This window comes from Andrographis paniculata, unplaced genomic scaffold, assembly GCF_009805555.1.
Source record: "Andrographis paniculata isolate CXL003 unplaced genomic scaffold, ASM980555v1 Contig57END, whole genome shotgun sequence".
NCBI classification, from domain to species: domain Eukaryota; kingdom Viridiplantae; phylum Streptophyta; class Magnoliopsida; order Lamiales; family Acanthaceae; genus Andrographis; species Andrographis paniculata.
Genome location: NW_026137592.1, coordinates 5,502,695 through 5,521,022, shown reverse-complemented (window position 1 = coordinate 5,521,022; position 18,328 = coordinate 5,502,695). Strand labels below are relative to the sequence as shown.

The 18,328-nt window shown below is 34.1% G+C and overlaps 2 protein-coding genes across 2 annotated transcripts; one reads left to right on the top strand and one right to left on the bottom strand.

Annotated features, from left to right (window-relative positions):
• Positions 1-1,411: 1,411 nt before the first annotated feature.
• Positions 1,412-3,801, bottom strand: LOC127256894 (uncharacterized). Its single transcript, XM_051283120.1, has 3 exons — positions 3,646-3,801; positions 2,197-3,075; positions 1,412-1,711 (listed from the first exon to the last, which is right to left on the bottom strand). The coding sequence occupies exons 1-3, from the start codon at positions 3,799-3,801 to the stop codon at positions 1,412-1,414; spliced, it is 1,335 nt and encodes a 444-aa protein (XP_051139077.1).
• Positions 3,802-12,144: 8,343 nt separating this feature from the next.
• Positions 12,145-14,310, top strand: LOC127257301 (aspartic proteinase nepenthesin-1). Its single transcript, XM_051283678.1, has 2 exons — positions 12,145-12,981; positions 13,448-14,310. Exons 1-2 carry the CDS (start codon positions 12,450-12,452, stop codon positions 14,224-14,226), a joined length of 1,311 nt encoding a protein of 436 aa, XP_051139635.1. The 5' UTR covers positions 12,145-12,449; the 3' UTR covers positions 14,227-14,310.
• The last annotated feature ends 4,018 nt before the right edge of the window (positions 14,311-18,328 follow it).

Here is an 18,328-nt window from a genome sequence, read left to right as displayed (position 1 = left end):
CAATATTGTACTAGATAAACTTTAGGGGATGGGATGCATTTAATCCTAATTTTGTAAGATTCTATTAGAACTTTTAAAATTTGGGTGTATTCAATACAAACTTTTAAAATTCTTTTAAAATTTGGAGGTATCCAATTTAAACTTTTAAAAGTCTCTTAAAATCTAAAGCTATTCAATCCAAAGAATTTAAAAGTTTATGAATTTTATTGGATTTAATGAAAAATTATGAAAAAGTCGTATAGAATCTCTCCTCGTAAGCAAAGATTTTGATAGATTCTTAAAAGTATATTATAACTATTATTATTAGTGATAAATATTATGATAATATTTATTGATATTATTATATTTTTCTAATAAAATAATAAAAATTTTACAAATTAAAATATAGTTAGTGAAAAATGATAATAATTTTAAAAATTTAAATATAATAGCAAATTAGCAAATTTCTTGAAAAATATATTTTTTTTAATTGAAAATTTAAATTAATTATTATTTTTCTTGTATAAAAAAATATCCAACTAAATTTAATTAAAAAAAATAAATATTGAGAGGATTTGAAAGTCACTTGGCAATGAGACATATTTCTCTCCATATTCATTTTATCCCATTTTTATTTTACATTAAATTTATTAAATTAATAATATATATACACATGTAATATAATTATGCTAAAATTCTAATTAATTAAAATAAATTAATATATTGAATGATAATATAATAAAAATTATAAAATTAGAAATATTAATATATAAAATGTTATATAAATAATAATATAATATACAAATATATATATATATGTATAAACTATGCGTGTGCAAAATATAATAATATATGTGTGGATTGTATGTATATATTTATGTATGTATATTAATTAATACTATAACTATAACTATAGAGAGAGTAGGGATGTCAAATGGGCGGGTTAGCCCCGGATCCGCCCCGGACCCGGTCTTAATGAGGTGGGTTTGGGTTTAAAAAATTTTGTTCGGAGCAGGTTGTAAATTTTGAGTTTTAGATCCAGTCGGATTTGGGGCGAGTTACGGGTTTTACTACCTGCTACATCCCGGACTCGAATCCGGATATTTTAATAATTATTATCATGGTTGTCACGGCGCCCTTTTGCGGCGCGGCGCTAAGGGACCGCCATACCGCCATGGCGACGTGGCGCCCGCCATGGCGACAAAATGACGAACGCGGCGTACTATGTATAAAATTAAATAGATATATATAATTATAAATATCATAAATCCGTAAAAATCATACATTATCAATTTCCTATTAATCTTCAAAGCTTCGTATGCCTTAAATCATAAAAAGAAATATAATACCATAAAAAATATAATTGCAATCATCAAACAAAACAAAATACTATCCATGAATCTCTAAACCACCAATTTTATCCTCTCAAATTTCAACAATCAGAGAGCTCAAGTCCACCACTACCACTAGGTATATCTTCCAAATCATCATCATCAATGTCATCATCTAATGATACATCTTCATCGTCTAATTCTTGCTTCATCAATGCCGAAGTTGACGCTTTCTTAGGACGTCTAGAGTATAATTGTATTGATGAACCCGATGTATCTCCGATATTTTCCCTTTTAGGAATATTGCGGCGTTCAAGATTGGCCGATGCACCCATAGTTTCATCGACATGACTTAATGTAAGATCCTCTCCCGAATGAACTACATCATTGGTGTCGAGAACCTACTCATTATCCCATTCAAATTCCTCCAACACCAAAGGATTGAAGTTCTTTCCTTCCTTGCGCCTCTTTTGAAATCTATTCGCAATTTTTCGATTTTATTAAGCGAAAACTAAATCGTTCAATCTCTTATGCTCCAATCTATTTTTATTTTTTTCATGTGAATTTAAAAAAGAAATTATAATATATTAGTATATGACTACGATAACAATAATGTTTAATATATCATTTATATAAGTAATTAAATACTTACAAATTCAAATGAGCTCCAATTGCGTTCACACCCGGAGGACGAACAACAAAGACTAATTATACGGAAGACAAGTGATTGAAGCTCGAAATTAAGGCCTCCAAAAGCATTCCACCAATCAACTAAAATTGTAAAACATTAAAAAAAATATATTTAGTTCGAACTTTAAAGAAAAATGGAAAAATAAATAAATAAAATAAAAATTATAAAAATTAAGCACTTACGAGGACTTTTTGCCTTCTGTTGCTTAATAGCCAATTGTTTTTTAAAGCTTCCCCGCATATTATCATAATCATCGACTTGATCACAAATCTTTGTTTGCAATTCATCATCAGTGACCATTTTTTCAAGAACATCATTAAACATAGCTCGTGCCTTACAAGCATATGCATTATCACTCACCTTGAGATCAAAGTACTTGGAAGGATTGAGAAATAATGCAGCTCCACACAACTCGACTTCCATTTGATCCCCCCACCGACAATCGATAATATGCATAACTTCTTTCAACAAATTTGTTTTTTTCTCAAAATCTTCTTTGATTTTCCTGTTAGCTTCATTCATCGCTACTCCAAGCTCCGGCATCGCTGGCTTCTCATCTCCGTCAACGATCCTCAAAATAGTTAGAAGTGGATGCAATGCTTTTATACAATACTCTACACCAGTCCAAAAAGGAGAAGACAATACCGTGTTTGCTACTAATTTCCCGGCATTTGTATTAGCCAATTTCAATGCAGTCCAATCTTCGCTAAAAAATAAGCTCCTCAAAGCATCCATGTGCTTATATAAGCTCTGCAAAGTAAAAAATGAAGTAGCAAACCGGGTAGGCCCAGGTCTTACAAGATCACTGCCGTCCGTCTTCTCCCGCATCGCATTAAGGAGCCTTGCGTGCTTATAGATATAAGTAGTAACTCTTCTTGCATTGTCAATCTTTGCCCAGAAAATAGACAATTTACCGATATCTTCCAACATAAGATCAAGGCAATGAGCTGCACAAGGAGTCCAATATAAAGTGGGTATGCGTTGCTCCAATATTTTACCCGCTTTCTTGAAATTAGCACCATTGTCTGTTACTACATGAACCACGTATTCTTTTCCAATTTCTTCAATTTTCGCCTGAAGTAAATACGCCAATAGTGATGCAACTTGAGCTTGACTTGATGCATCAATCGACTCCAAAAAAAATGTACCTTATGGGCTATTGACGAGGAAATTAATCAAATGCTGCCCTCTTTTATCAGTCCACCCGTCGGCCATAAGTGAACAACGGCATTGCTTCCAAGCAATAACATGTTTTTCCTTCAATGTTTGCGTCTGTTACACCGCCCTCTCCAAAAGAGGAACTCGTAATTCATAATAACTTGGACCTTTTACACCCGGTCGTATATGCCCCGCTGACTCAATCATTATCTCAAAACTTCGAGACTTTGCCATTGAATGGTATGCCATTTTCGTAAAAAAAATCGGCATTATGTCCATGAAATCTTTCGATCTCCTCCTTGCTCCATGTACACGCTTCCAATGTTCTTTGACTTCCACTACTCGTTTTGCTATGTCTTTCCTCAATGACTTCCTCTGGGATTTTTCTAAGCATTGAGGTAACCGACTTAATTCTTTTTCCACCTTGTGACGGCATCGATGGAAAATTTAGAACAGATTGCAAACGCTTCCTCTTGCTCAAAGTACCCAAGCTAGGATAAGAAACTGAGTCGTGCGATACCCTTGCCTTGCTCCTTGAACATTCACATCAACATCGTCGTCAATGTCGTCGTCGTCATCTAATTCAACACGACTACGAATGGGCTGCTTTCCTACTGTCTTTTTCTTTAGGAACTCCCGCATCTCATTCCGGATTTCTTCGATAGTCTTTGAACACTACTCTACATCTCTAGAATTTCCAAGCAAGTGTTGTTTCAATCGCTTTATTCCCGATCGTACTTGCTTATGGCAAATGAAACATTCTACCAAATATTTATTTCCCAAGTCTGGCCAAAAAGCATATTTCCAACCCGGATCATTTGACTTAGCTTTTCTTTTGGGATCTTTGAATGAATCTATCGTTGATGCTTCACTTTCTGCCATAGAAAATTTAATCCTATAAATATTTATATATCAATATGTCAAAATAATACAAAATGAATAAAAACTTTGTTTTATAAAATGAAAAAATATAGAAAATATGATGCAAAATAAAAATAAATATTATTAAAACACTAGTTAATAATAGTAATATAATATATATTAAAAAACTAATAATAGAATAATAATAATATAAGATAAATAAAAAATAAAACAGCGATTTCAATTCTATGCGTGAAAGATCAAAATTGAGATTCCACTAAGAAATCAAAATTGAGATTCCACTCACCCAAATATCGACGATAAGGAACAGCAGACTGGAGCGGCGTCGGCGGACTAGAGTGGAGGGGAAGATTCGCAGAAAACAATTTCAAACACAACAGCGGCGGAAGAAAAGATTTGAGAAGGGCTTTATATTTAGACCGGTTCAGTCCGGTTCAAGTAGGTTTAAGCCTAGAATCGGGTTAGGGTTTGATTTCGGCTCAGGACTACACGCCGCGACATCACCGCAACGTCGCCATACCGCATTCTGCCACAAGGCGGGGTGGTGAAGCCTGGCGCTCCCCAAAGGGCGCAAGAACGCCGTGGCATATAATTTTTTTTAGAACTATAATTTTTTTGATACTTTGACGCATATTTTTTTAGTATTAAATTATGTTGAAAAAATTTTATTTTATTCTTTTCTTAAAAAAAAAAGCGGGTTTGTCGGGTTGGCCCCGAACCCGGAGGATTTGGGGCAGGACGGATTCTGGGGCCGGGTTGAAACGAGGCGGGACGGGTCTTGGATCCTAATATTTTTTAGCGGGGTGGATCCAGGGGCCTGCAAAACCCGTCCCGAACGCACCCCGTTGACATCCCTAAGAGAGAGGGAGAGATTGTGTGATGGAAAAGAAATTGTGAATGGATTTATTCCTAACCAAAGATACATATATATAGGAATACATGACCGACTTAACATAAATGCATCCATATATGATACTTATGCACAATGTAGTGTTTACATAATGGGTTTGTAGACATTATCTGTCATAATATTCCCCCTTGGATACTTTTATACAAAGAATATGTCTCGTTAAAATTTTATTATGAAACAATCTTGTGGGAAAAAAAAATCATAATTAAGGAAAAAAGAGTGCATTATTCTTATATTAATTTGCTCCTTTTTTTTTGGACTTTATTTGATGTCTTTCATCCGACGTATTCCAATTCCTTGCACCAGTTTGTTGAATGTTGCAGTCAGTAGCGCCTTCGTAAATAAATCTGCAAAATTTTCAGACGATCGAATGTTTTGCACGTTAATTTCACCACTTTTATGAAGATTGTGAATGAAAAAAAAAACTTCAGAGATATGTGCTTTGTCCGATCGCCTTTAATATATCATCTTTTTAATTGAGCTATACAAGTTGCATTATCTTCAAATAATATTGTGGGAGGTAATATATCATCAGAAATCAAGCCACAATTTTTCTAAATACGGTGAGTCATAGACCTCAACCAAACGCATTCACGACCGACTTCGTGAATTGCTAAAACCTCAACATGGTTTGAAGAAGTAGTTGTTATGGTCTGTTTAGCAGATCTCCAAGAGATCGCCGTTCCACCACAAGTAAACAAATAGCCAGTTTGAGTTTTTGTTTTGTGTAGATCAGAAAGATAACCAGCATCAGCATAATCAATTAATTCATTTCGAGATTCACTTGAATAAAATAAACCGAGGTCATGAGTCCCCTGGAGGTAACGAAAAATGTGCTTGATACAATTCCAATGGCGCTTTGTGGGTGATGCGCTAAATTTGGCCAGTAGATTTATTGAAAAAGATATGTCTGGTCTGGTACAATTTGCAAGGTATATTAATGCGCCAATAGCGCTGAGATATGGTACCTCGGGGCCAAGTATTTTGTCATTTTCTTCTCTTGGTCTAAATGGATCTTTATTGGGATCAAGGGATCCGACCACTATTGGTGTACTCAGAGAGTGAGATTTATCCATGTAAAATTGTTTTAATACCTTTTGGGTATATGTGGATTGATGGATAAATATTTCATTGTTTACATGATCCACTTGTAATCCCAGAAAATACTTTGTCTTTCCAAAATCTTTGATCTTAAATTCTTTCTTTAGACATTCAACTGCAATTTTGATCTCTTATGGAGTTCCAATTAAATTGAGATCATCAACATATATCGCAATAATGACAAAATTTAATCCATTTTTCTTCATAAAGACGCATGGGCATATTGGATCATTAGTATAACCTTCTTTTATTAACCATTCACTGAGACGATTATACCACATTCGCCCTGATTGTTTAAATCCATACAATGACTTTTATAATTTGATGGAATATGATTCCCTTGGGTTTAATTTCTATGTTTTAGGCATATTGAATTGCCCAGGAACTTTCATATAAATATCAGTATCTAAAGACCCATCAAGATATGCAGTAACTATGTCTAAAAAACACATATCGAGCTTTTCTCGCACTGCTAGGCTCACATGGTATCTAAATGTTATTCCATCAACAACCGGAGAGTATGTTTTATCAAATCTACTCCAGGTCTTTGTGAGAATCCCTGAGCTACAAGACGAGTTTTATATCTCACAATTTCATTATGTTTATTTCTTTTTCGTACAAACACTCATTTGTATCCAACTTGTTTTATACCATCTGGTGTTTGAACAATTGGTCCGAAGACCTCCCATTTGTTTAATAAGTCAAGCTGATTGAATTGCATTTTCCCATTTTAGTCAGTCATTTCTTTGCCGACATTCATAAACCGATTTTGGCTCTGGATCCTCATTTTCTTCCATTATATCAAGTGCTAAACTGTATGCGAAGGCATTATCAATAATTGTTTCTTTACGGTTCCAACATTTTCTAGAAGTAACATAGTTTATTGAGTTTTCGATAATCTCATCATGTTCTTCAAGATCGTGCTCTTCTAGACCAAGTATTTCATGGTTGACTTCCTCATTAGATTGAGGTTTATGAATGTTAATCCTGATATTTCCAAAATTATCATCATTCATTCTACTTTTCTTTCGAGGATGTTTGTCTTTGGAACCGAGTGGTCTACCACGCTTTAAGTGTGTTGCTGATTCATTAGCACTTGCAATTTGTCCATTAGGAACAATTATTTTAGTCGGAGCATTAGTAGCTTGAATATATGATCGAGTGACTTTACTCGAGTCATTGAATGCATCCGGAAACTGATTTGCAATATTTTGCAAATGTATAATGCGTTGAACTTCTATTTCACACTGCTTTGTACGAGGATCACAAAAATTCAATGCGATTTTCCAATTAATATCCCTTTTTGGTTCATTTCTCTCTCTCCCTAATGTCGAAAAATATTATTAATCAAAATGATAATCTGCAAATCTTGCAGTGAATAAATCACCCGTCATAGGTTCAAGATATTTTATAATTGACAGTGATTCATATCTAACATAAATGTTTAATCTACATTAAGGACCTATTTTTTTACTTTTGGGGGGTGGAATCAGAACATAAACAGCACACCCAAAAATACGTAGATGAAATATATTTGGTTCGTGACCAAATACTAATTGCATAGGGGAAGAGCTATGATAGTTTGTCGACCTCATTCTTATAAGTGTTCATGCATGTAAGATTGTATGCCCCCAAGCTGAAACGGGCAACACAGACCTCATCAGTAATGGTCTAGAAATCAATTGCAATCTTTTAATAAATGATTCTGTCAGGCCATTTTGTGTATGAAGATGAACAATTAGGTGTTCTACATTAATTCCAATCGACATGCAATAATCATCAAATGCATTTGATGTATATTCACCAACATTATCCAGACGTATAGTCTTAATTGGATTATCGGGGAATTGTGCTTGTAATGTAATAATTTGGGCAAGCAATCTCGCCAATGTCATATTGCAAGTAGATAATAAAAAAGCATGTGACCATCAGGTTGATGCATCAATAAGCACCATAAAATATTTAAATGACCCATACGATGGGTCTATTAGTCAACATATATCCCCGTGTATCCTTTCCAAAAATATAAGTGATTTAATACCTACTTTAGCTGGCGATGGCCTGGTTATCTATTTTCTATGAATATAGGCAACACATGTTAACTCATTTGAGTTTAGAACTTTATGACCTTTTAATGAATGGTCATGTGAATTCTCAATTATTTGCCTCATCATTATACTGCAAGGATGCCTAAGGCGATCATGCCATATTTGAAAATCGGTAGTCTTTTGATCTACCGTGAGGTGTGTTAAACAACACCTAATCTGGCATAATATAAACTAGTAGAGAATGAGGGTAATCTCTCAATGATGCATTTCTTTTTATCAATGATATTAGTGATCAATAAAAATTCACCATCGGTATCACTCATAGTTTCAATGTGATGACCATTTTTCTGAATGTTATGGAAGCTCAGTAAATTTCTTCGAGCTTTAGTGACTACAGTGCATACTGTATCACAATTTTCGTCCCTGAGGGGAGAAATATAATGGGTTCTCCCGAGCCTTCAATTAATTTCGCACTGCCACTTATTGTATTGACATTCATCATTTCTCTTTTCAAATAGGAGAAATATTTTTCGTGTTTCAATATAGTATGTGTCGTTGTACTGTCAATGAAACACATATTTGCATCATTTTTAGTGGCATCCATTTAACCTTCAAATATAAATAAATGCAGTATTAATAAAGACAAATATAAATATTACAAAATACATTACAAAAATGTAATATGCGATAATTTAAAGATTACAAAATATAAAATAGCACTATGTAAAATGACATAGTGTGTCTGTCACTGGGGGTTTGCTGGATCTATGAAAAAATCCGCTATATCAAGATGCGTTGTGTCGTAATCCAGAAGACCATCATCGGGGTCGTCATTGTTATCAACATGATTCATCTCAACCTCCTTCCCCTTTTTCTGCAGTGAGACTTGATAAAGATCAGCTAGGTGTTTAGCTGTTCTGCAAGTATTGGCCCAGTGGCCTTCAATGCCACACCAATTACAAATGCTGATTGGCCTATTTTCCTGTTTAGCCTTTTCGGCTATCCCCATCTTGGGGTTTACTCTATTTCCTATTAATGTCAAAACCACGGTGATTGTAAGGGGTATATCGACTTCGTTGACTCTTACGGCCTCTACTACGTCCACGGCCTCGTTTAGAAAATGTCACGTTCACTTCAGGGAACGGACTAGAACCAGTGGGCCGGAAATGATGATTTTTCATCAGTAACTCATTATTTTGCTCGGTTAATAAAAGACATGTTATGAGCTGTAAGTACTTTTGAAAGTTTTTTCTCACCATATTGTTGTTGTAGCACAACATTAGAAGCATGAAAGATATATCATTCTCAGTAACAATTTATCCGCAGAGAGTTTCAACTGAGATGTAATCTGATGGATAGCAGAGTTGTACTCTGTAACAATTTTAAAATCCTGCAACCGCAGGTTAAGCCAATCATGTCGGGCTTTCGGGAGAGTGATATATTTCAAGGCCCAAATATATATATGTATATTTGATTATGTATTCTTAAAAGAAAATTTTGCAAGATTTTTCATAGTTTAAAAAATAGATAATATAGATAATATAAAAATAAAATTTTCTAAAAATAAAATAAGCAAGAGCTATAGTACTGATAACTGTTATATAAATAATAATATAATTTACATGTATATATATATATATATGTATAAACTATGCGTGTGCAAAATATAATAATATATATTTGTGGATTGTATGCATATATTTATGTATGAATATTGATTGATACTATAATTACAGAGAGAAGACATATAGAGTGGGAGAGATTGTCCAAGAAGAAATTGTGAATGGATTTATTCATAACCAAATATACATATATATATATATATATATATAAGAATACATGGCCGATTTGCAGGGTATTAGGTTCGGCCGGGGGTTTATCCAATGCGGATTTTTGGGCAGCGGCTGCGAGTTCCACCTAATAAAAAAATAATAATAAAGGAACACATAACCAACTTAGGTTCGACCGGGAGTTTATCTAATGCGCACTTTTGGGTAGCGGCTGCGAGTTCCCACCTAATAAAAAAAATAATAATAAAAGAACACATAGCCGACTTAGATTCGGCCGGGAGTTTACCAGTGCATACTTTCGGATAGTGGCTGCGTTCCCACGTTATCACAAAAAAAAAAAAAAAAAATACATGGCGACTTAACATAAATGCATCATATATGCTATGGATGCACAATGTAGTGTCTACATAATGGGTTTGTAGACCCTACGTGTCATAACATAAAAGTAGTAGTATTATGCTATAATTATTATTTATCATTGATATATATAATATATATTCATATATAGTTTATTTTATAAAAATGTAATACTACATATATATATGTTTTTATATATATTTTTTTTTTATTTAATTATTTGATTTTTTTATTTATAAATGTATTTCATATAAATTTATACAAACTATATAAATCAATAAAAATTATTTTACAGTGCTATGAAATGTATAAACTCATAAATAATCCAATTATATTTATAAAAGTTCATCTAAATCAATATATAAAATGCATTAAACTCTGCCTAAATTCTGAATATTTAATAAGATCTCAAATGAATACACAATTGTTCTAATAATTACCAAAATAGGTATTGAATGTAATAATTAAAATCAAGGCTACGGGTCATACGCTGAATAAAATTTATCAGCATTAATGTTGAATGCTTTATAAAATTAATATTTAATTTATATCATTAATTTATAATATATAATTATAATAATTAAATTTGAGAGAGTCAACGTAAGTGCGGAATAAAATATTTCTGCACCTGCATTGTAAAATTAACACTATACAAAGCAAACCCAATAAAAAAAGAGACTGAAGGCCCATCCAAAAAAAAAAAAAAAAAGACTAAAGCCCATAAATATGATTTTCTTTCAATTTATTTTAATTTTTAATTTAATATAGATTGTGAGCAATTATTTTTAATATATATTAAGTTTGAATTTAGATTGAGATATGAATACTTAATTTATAATTTGCATTAAGTAATTCTTTATATTTTTTGTTACTGTAATTTTTATTTTTTGAATATTGTTTAAATTTTTTATCCCTAAGTGCAAATTTACATGAAACAATAAAAAAAAAAAAAAAAAAAAAAATTGCTCTTCTTCCTCACCAATAAATATGACTTATATGTAAATTAATTTTAATTTTAATTTAATATAAAATGTGTGTAATACTATTTAATATTTAAATTGAAATATGAATTTTGTGATACCTGATTTATGAAACATTTTATATTTGCTTTTACTGCAAGTTAGAATTTAAAGTAAGATATAAATTTTGTAAGAGTTATTTATTATTCATCTTACTTTTATGTTTTATTTTATTTTGGTTACTATAATTTTTGTATTGTTAACATTTTTAAATATATCTTTGTAGTGTTAAACTGTTAATACACTTATATTATTTTAAATTTTAATATAGAAGAAAATTATTTTTCAATAGCAGTGATCTATGAAGAGGGTGCCATTCCTGGTCAAGGTTTTCCCCAAATAATTAATTATTAAGCTATTCCTTTTCTTGTTTAATTATTAGCAGTGTATTGATATGATATGTGTGTCTGTATCCGAGTGTGAGTAAGTAATCCAGAAGTCTGTTGCTTCAAACCAACTTAACCAACGTTCATTCATTCATTCACCCTTTCTTTCAATATATTCCTACCTTTAATCATTTATATCATTCATTCATGTACACTAACATATACTCTTCCATTATTTCCCAATCACCATTATTACTTATTATTAGCACAGCGGATCATATTAGATGAGTTAGCCCACCAACTTTTTTTTTTTTTTTTCTTTTCCTTTCACTTCCCACCAAACTCTTTTGTATTTCCCCTCTTCTTTTTTGTTTTTATTTTATTTTATTTTATTTTACAAATGTTATTGACAATGTCGTCACTCCCAATTTATATCTGATTAATTGTTCAGAGCCTTACGTTTACTTCTCCATTCTATTTTAGTTACAAGTGATGATAATGCATGCTTATGCTTGTGTTTGTGTTCTATGGATGGTGAACTAATATTTGATATTTCATTGCTCCCTTGATAATAATTAATTATATACATTAATTTGCTGAACCAAAAATTACTAAATGTATTTATAAAGTAACCATATATGACCCTGTTGAAGAGGGAGGGTAATCTATCAAGCCAATAAATAAAGATATGACACCTACCTTCCCCCGATGTCCAAATCCTTTTGATGCATCACCAACAACTTCTTCTTCTTCTTCTTCTTCTTCAGCTGTAAATTCGAATCTGTCGTTTCCATATCCTCCGCTATCGCAGGAACCACTTTCGTAATTTTTTCTTCGGACATTATATCCTTCACGGAATGCATACTACTACGTTAGCGTGGTTGGTTGGAGTGCTGTTTCTTGGCTTGTCATCAACAACAGGGGCTTTCGCCCCCTCCCGGAAGCTGCTCGAGCGCAGCACGCTGGGCTTTCAGGTGACGTTAAAACATGTGGATGCTGGGGGAAACTACACGAAACTGGAGCTGGTGCGGCGCTCAATGCGACGCAGCAAAACGAGGATTGAAAGGCTGTACGCGATGGCCTCAGACCCCGCGACCGAATCCCACGTCCATGCTGGCAATGGCGAGTTCCTAATGGAGCTGTCCATCGGCACTCCGCCATCGTCGTACCAGGCCATACTTGACACCGGCAGCGACCTCATCTGGACTCAGTGCAAGCCTTGCAAGCAGTGCTTCGATCAGCCCACGCCCATCTTCGACCCCGACAAGTCGTCTTCCTTCTCCAAGCTGCCCTGCTCCAGCAAACTCTGCTCTGCGCTTTCCATGTCGTCCTGCACCCACGCCACCTGCCAATACATGTATACTTACGGCGACTATTCCTCAACTCAAGGTAGATCAACTACGACCACTACTAAATACACATGTTTTAATTAGGTCATGGCTTTAAATCTCGACGCCTCTAAGTTTGTGTGGAACACATAATTCACTCGGAGACTATTAGGTTCAACAGGAGTTTACGAGAGCACACTAAAAAACTAGACACTTTAATTAACTTGTCATACAAAGTAATATTGGTATATGCATCTACAAGTTTGTTAAATAATCATCTAAGAGCATATACAAGTTTCTTAAAAAATCATCTTACTTGTAAACTTAAAATAATATCAAAGTTGGGACGTTTATGCTCGAGTCACCACCACGTTTATTCGTTATCGTTTTCATGCAAGATTCATAAGTAGAATAAATTTAAATTGTATGATAATGATTAATGATGCATAATATCCTTTGAAATTTAAAATTTTAAGTGAAATGGTCATTTATTTAACAGCATGGTATCCTATTAATTCATTTCATAGGTATCATGGGCACCGAGACTTTCACATTCGGTTCAGTTGGTGTCCCGAAAATCGGATTTGGATGTGGCGCAGACAATGAGGGCGGCGGGTTCAGCCAAGGCAGCGGGCTTGTGGGAATGGGACGAGGACCATTGTCGCTCATCTCCCAACTAGACGTGCCCAAGTTCTCCTACTGTCTAACTTCCATTGATTCAACCAAAACGAGCACTCTTGTAATGGGATCACTAGCCGCAAACGACACATTCGCCGCCAAGGACATGGTAACTACGCCATTGATCACGAGCCCATCATCCCCATCTTTCTACTACCTCTCCCTCCATGGGATCACCGTGGGCGACAAGCAGCTACCCATCAAGAAGTCGAGCTTCGCGCTAAATGAGGATGGCACCGGCGGCGTCATCATCGACTCTGGAACAACGATTACATACCTGGAAGAGGACGTTTTCAACCTCCTTAAAAAGGAATTTGTGACACAGATGCAGCTCCCCGTCGATGACTCCGCAGACACGGGGCTCGACCTCTGCTTCAAGATACCATCTGGTGCCACAAACATCGACGTGCCGAAGCTGATATTCCACTTTGAAGGGAATGGGGCAGACTTGGACCTGCCGGGGGAGAACTATATCGTTGCGGACTCGAGTGGAGTGGCGTGCCTGGCCATGGAGAGTTCCAGCGGAATGTCCATTTTTGGCAACTTTCAGCAGCAAAACATGCTGGTGGTTCATGATCTTGTCAAGGAAACTATATCCTTTGTGCCCAAACAGTGTGATCAGTTGTAACCATTTTTGTTGCCCTATGTTTGGGGACTCTTTGCCCTGCTTCCTTTGCTGTTTGTAATTAAGGGTGCGTTCACAGTTAATTTTCCCAAATCCCCATGCTCTTTCAGCAGCAAATCGCCATTTTTTTTTTTTTTGAATTCGATAATGGCCCTTACAAAATAATTATTTGATAATCACAATAATTATAGTATAATAAAATATATACAATATATACATATTTTATAGAGAATAAATTTTGCTATAATATATATTGATATAATATAAATTTATAATTAAATTATATCATTATTAATTTTAAAATTTTAAATTTAATCCATATTTATATTGTTATATTAATTATCTTTCAAATTAATACATATCAAATCTCTCCAATCCAAACCAAACCTACATACAAAAGAAATACATATATTCAAACTCATCTAAAAATTTTAATAAAAATCAAAGTCAAACTCAATTTTCGCCTAATCCCCCAAAGAAACACACCCTAATCAAGTTCGAAATTTACCTGACCGGATTAATGGCCATAAATTAAAGAAATGGAATTTGTTTCCCAATATTTGTTGAAAAGAATTATTTTTATGGCTTTGACTACTATGGTGATTTAGTTAATAGCAGCATATGTTTATAAAAAAAAAAAAAATAGTACATATTCCATAATATATTTTAATATGATATACAATATATATTTTGATAGCGTATTATAATTACATATAGTATTATATTGCAAGATACAATATATAATATGTTATATGTTTTATAATTTGATATTGATTATAATAGCGTGCTAAGTTGATCAAATCAGCATAATGATTTGATTCTAACGCCGCCGTTTATATATTACTGGTTATATGCATGAATAAGCGGGGAAAAAATAGTATTTATTTTTTTAAAAAAATGGCACTTAAGGGCTTAAAAAAATAAAAGTATTTGTTATATTTAAAATTTATGTGTTTGTTACGTGTATTTTGATTTCTAGACTTCTGAATAAATATTGTTTAAAAAAATTATTATGGTGTCTAATGTCATATAAAGAGTACGGGTTTTTTTGTTTTTATATTATATTTATATAAATAATAAATTATTTGAAATTTTAATTAATATTTTATAGATTATATTTAATATTACTATTTGTAAAAATTAGTACCGAACTGAAGAAAAAAAAAAAAAGGAAAAAAAAGAGGGAAATTATAATGCTAGAACCTGGCCAACCATACTAATTTTAAGAAAATAATCTACAAATATGAGGTAACAAATTGGGTCGGAGAGAACATCCATGTAATGAAAAACTCTTCGGTATGTGCTTCTAAGTTTTTCTAATCAACAACTACAAAATTAACCTCTTCAATATGTGGTAAAAAGGCACTTTTGTAACTGTACGACATACGCAAGTTCGGAAAAATTTTCGGACCGCCTCTTTACCAAGCGAGGAGTCTTAACCGAAACAAATTAAAATAGATATAGTGCAACCTAATATTTTTCTTGGGGCAGGCCATGCATTGATTGTTAATCAATTGGTTTTTGTTTGAATTTATTTGAATATTGCAAATCATTATGTCTAGTGAACAGTTATTTAGGAGTTATATTTTTGAATATTTAAAGAAAAATTTATCACACATTGTAATACTTCTTCGTCCGCCAATTAAACTTATCTTTTGCGACATTGTATTAACATTAAAAATGTTATTATATTTGTATAATTTTTTGTACAAATATCGTTATATTAGTATTATAAGACACTAATAGAAATATTTTTGTTATTTTCTCTTAATTTGTACTACATTTGAATATTGTAGGTCCCAACTTACCAATTCCAGCAAACAACAAGGACAGAACCTCAACACACCAATATGAACTCGATTAAACACAGAAGGTTTGTAATCAGACCAGACAACGTAGACACAATGAAGGCAGTAAAGCAAAATGCAAAAACCAATTGTTAACCCAGTTCGGTCATCAATGACCTACATCTGGGGGTTCCAACCCAAGCTCATGTCTACTATAAAAGAACCGGTTTGTGTTACAGTGATACCCTCTACAATGTTTAGCTCACAGAAATCCCAAAAATCCCAACTCTTAGATTTCCTGTTTGCCTCACATCACAAACATTGTCCAACTCACCAAGCTCTCTTTTCTTTCATTTACAACACACTACACTACGTTCAAACAACTCACCTGCATACCTCACATGATCAATTGTACATCACATTTTTGTTTGTTGTAACAGAATTGTGAGTCTATTACCGTTACATGCGCAGAGGGGACCCGCATTCAATACGTTTCTAGATTTCGCTGGTTGATTGACCCTCCTGCAGACAACCATCAACCAAAAATAAAAATCATAACTCTTAACAAACTCCCCCTTTTTGGTTGATGTTGACCAACCATAGGAGATGCACCATTATGAAGCTCGCCTAGACTAATACTAACCATAGAAGATGTTTATCATGAAGCTCGCCTAGACTAATACACACTACACTCCCCTTAATTCAACAACCAAGAAATTCATGCACAGACATAAAAAAAAAACACCATAAAAGTTTGTTTATGATGGTTCAACCCCCCATTCATGACCATTCAAAAGCAACAAACAAAAACAAAAGGAACACTTTCATGCCAAAAACATTGCTACAGAACCCAACACTCCAGCATCTTCTTCTCCCCTTTTTGGTTACATTAACCAGAGTGATTATCTCCATCAGCACCATGTCCATTGTCTCCAACAACATGTTCCCCCTCAATATTGGCACCACTATGCAAAATACCACGAAGCATCATGTTCATCTTGCCAATGGAATGACGAATCTAAGCACACCGCTGCTCCAGCTGGAAGAGCTCTTGTTCATGCTTACGATTCTCGGACTGGAGAAACAGAACCAACTCTTCTCCAAAGAGTGTCAGCGCATCTTTTAAATCATTGTGTGTGATGGACATATTCTTCGAAGGGCAACAAGATTTGACATAAATAACATCTTCATCGGCAGATGGATGAATCCCCATTGAAGCAAGCAATCCAGTGATCAAAGCCGGGTATGGCAGAGTGAATCCATCACTAATATTATCAAGAGAAGACTCCCAACCACACTTCGATAAGATTTTGCATCTACTGATGTGCCTCCCTCATCTTTAGATAACTTCTCTTGTAGACCCATTGGGGTTAGTATAGGTTTACCATTGTCAATTCCAAAACGTTTCACCAAGCTTGAAATAAACTTACTCTGATTCAGAAAAATGCCGTATGAGCAATTTTGAATTTGAAGTCCCAAGAAATATTTGAGTTCTCCTAGCATTGACATTTCAAACTCGTTTGACATGATTGTCACAAACTCATTCTTCAGGTTGTCTGAGGTAGATCCAAACACAATGTCATCCACATAGATCTGGGCAATCATTAAGTCTCCATTGCTTTTCTTCAAGAACAGATTTTTGTTCACCGATCCACATGTATAGTTTTGAGACAGTAGATACGTAGACAAGCGTTCATACCAGGCTCTGGGAGCTTGTTTCAGTCCATAGAGTGTCTTCCGTAGCTTATATACATGATGTGGATATGTTGGATCCTCAAATCCCTTTGGTTGTACTACAAACACTTCCTCCTTTAACCACCCATTTAGAAAAGCGGTTTTGACGTCCATCTGGAATAACTTGAAATTTAAAGAGCTGGCGATTGAGAGTAAGAGTCTCACGGCTTCTAACCGAGCAACTGGAGCGAAGGTCTCATCAAAATCAAATCCTTCAACTTGTGCATACCCTTGAGCGACCAGCCTAGCTTTATTTCGTATTATATTCCCGCATTCATCTGTTTTGTTTTGAAAAATCCACTTTGTTCCAATGATGTTAGCACCAGTGAAGGTGAGACGAGTTCCCACAATTCATTCCTTTCAAACTGTAATAGTTCATCTTGCATGGGCTGCCACCCAGAATTCATCCTCCAAGGCTGTTACGATGTCCTTCGGTTCCACCTTTGAAACAAAGCAGTTTAATCCAGCAAGCTCTTTAAAGTTAATAGACTTCCCCCTAGTCAAGATTGGACCTTGGGGATCACCAATAATCTGATCCACAGGATGATTTTTGCCACTCAACGGTATTTTTTCAGATTTTGATG

Excerpts from the sequence above, each read along its gene's own strand:
- LOC127257301 (XM_051283678.1), top strand. The coding sequence starts at position 12,450 with ATGCATACTACTACGTTAGCGTGGTTGGTTGGAGTGCTGTTTCTTGGC. Across the intron at positions 12,982-13,447 it reads CGACTATTCCTCAACTCAAG|GTATCATGGGCACCGAGACT; the intron begins GTAGATCAACTA and ends TTCATTTCATAG.
- LOC127256894 (XM_051283120.1), bottom strand. The coding sequence starts at position 3,801 with ATGCGGGAGTTCCTAAAGAAAAAGACAGTAGGAAAGCAGCCCATTCGT. Across the intron at positions 3,076-3,645 it reads AGTTTCTTATCCTAGCTTGG|GCGAAAATTGAAGAAATTGG; the intron begins GTACTTTGAGCA and ends TATTTACTTCAG. Across the intron at positions 1,712-2,196 it reads TGGCTATTAAGCAACAGAAG|GTTCTCGACACCAATGATGT; the intron begins GCAAAAAGTCCT and ends GATAATGAGTAG.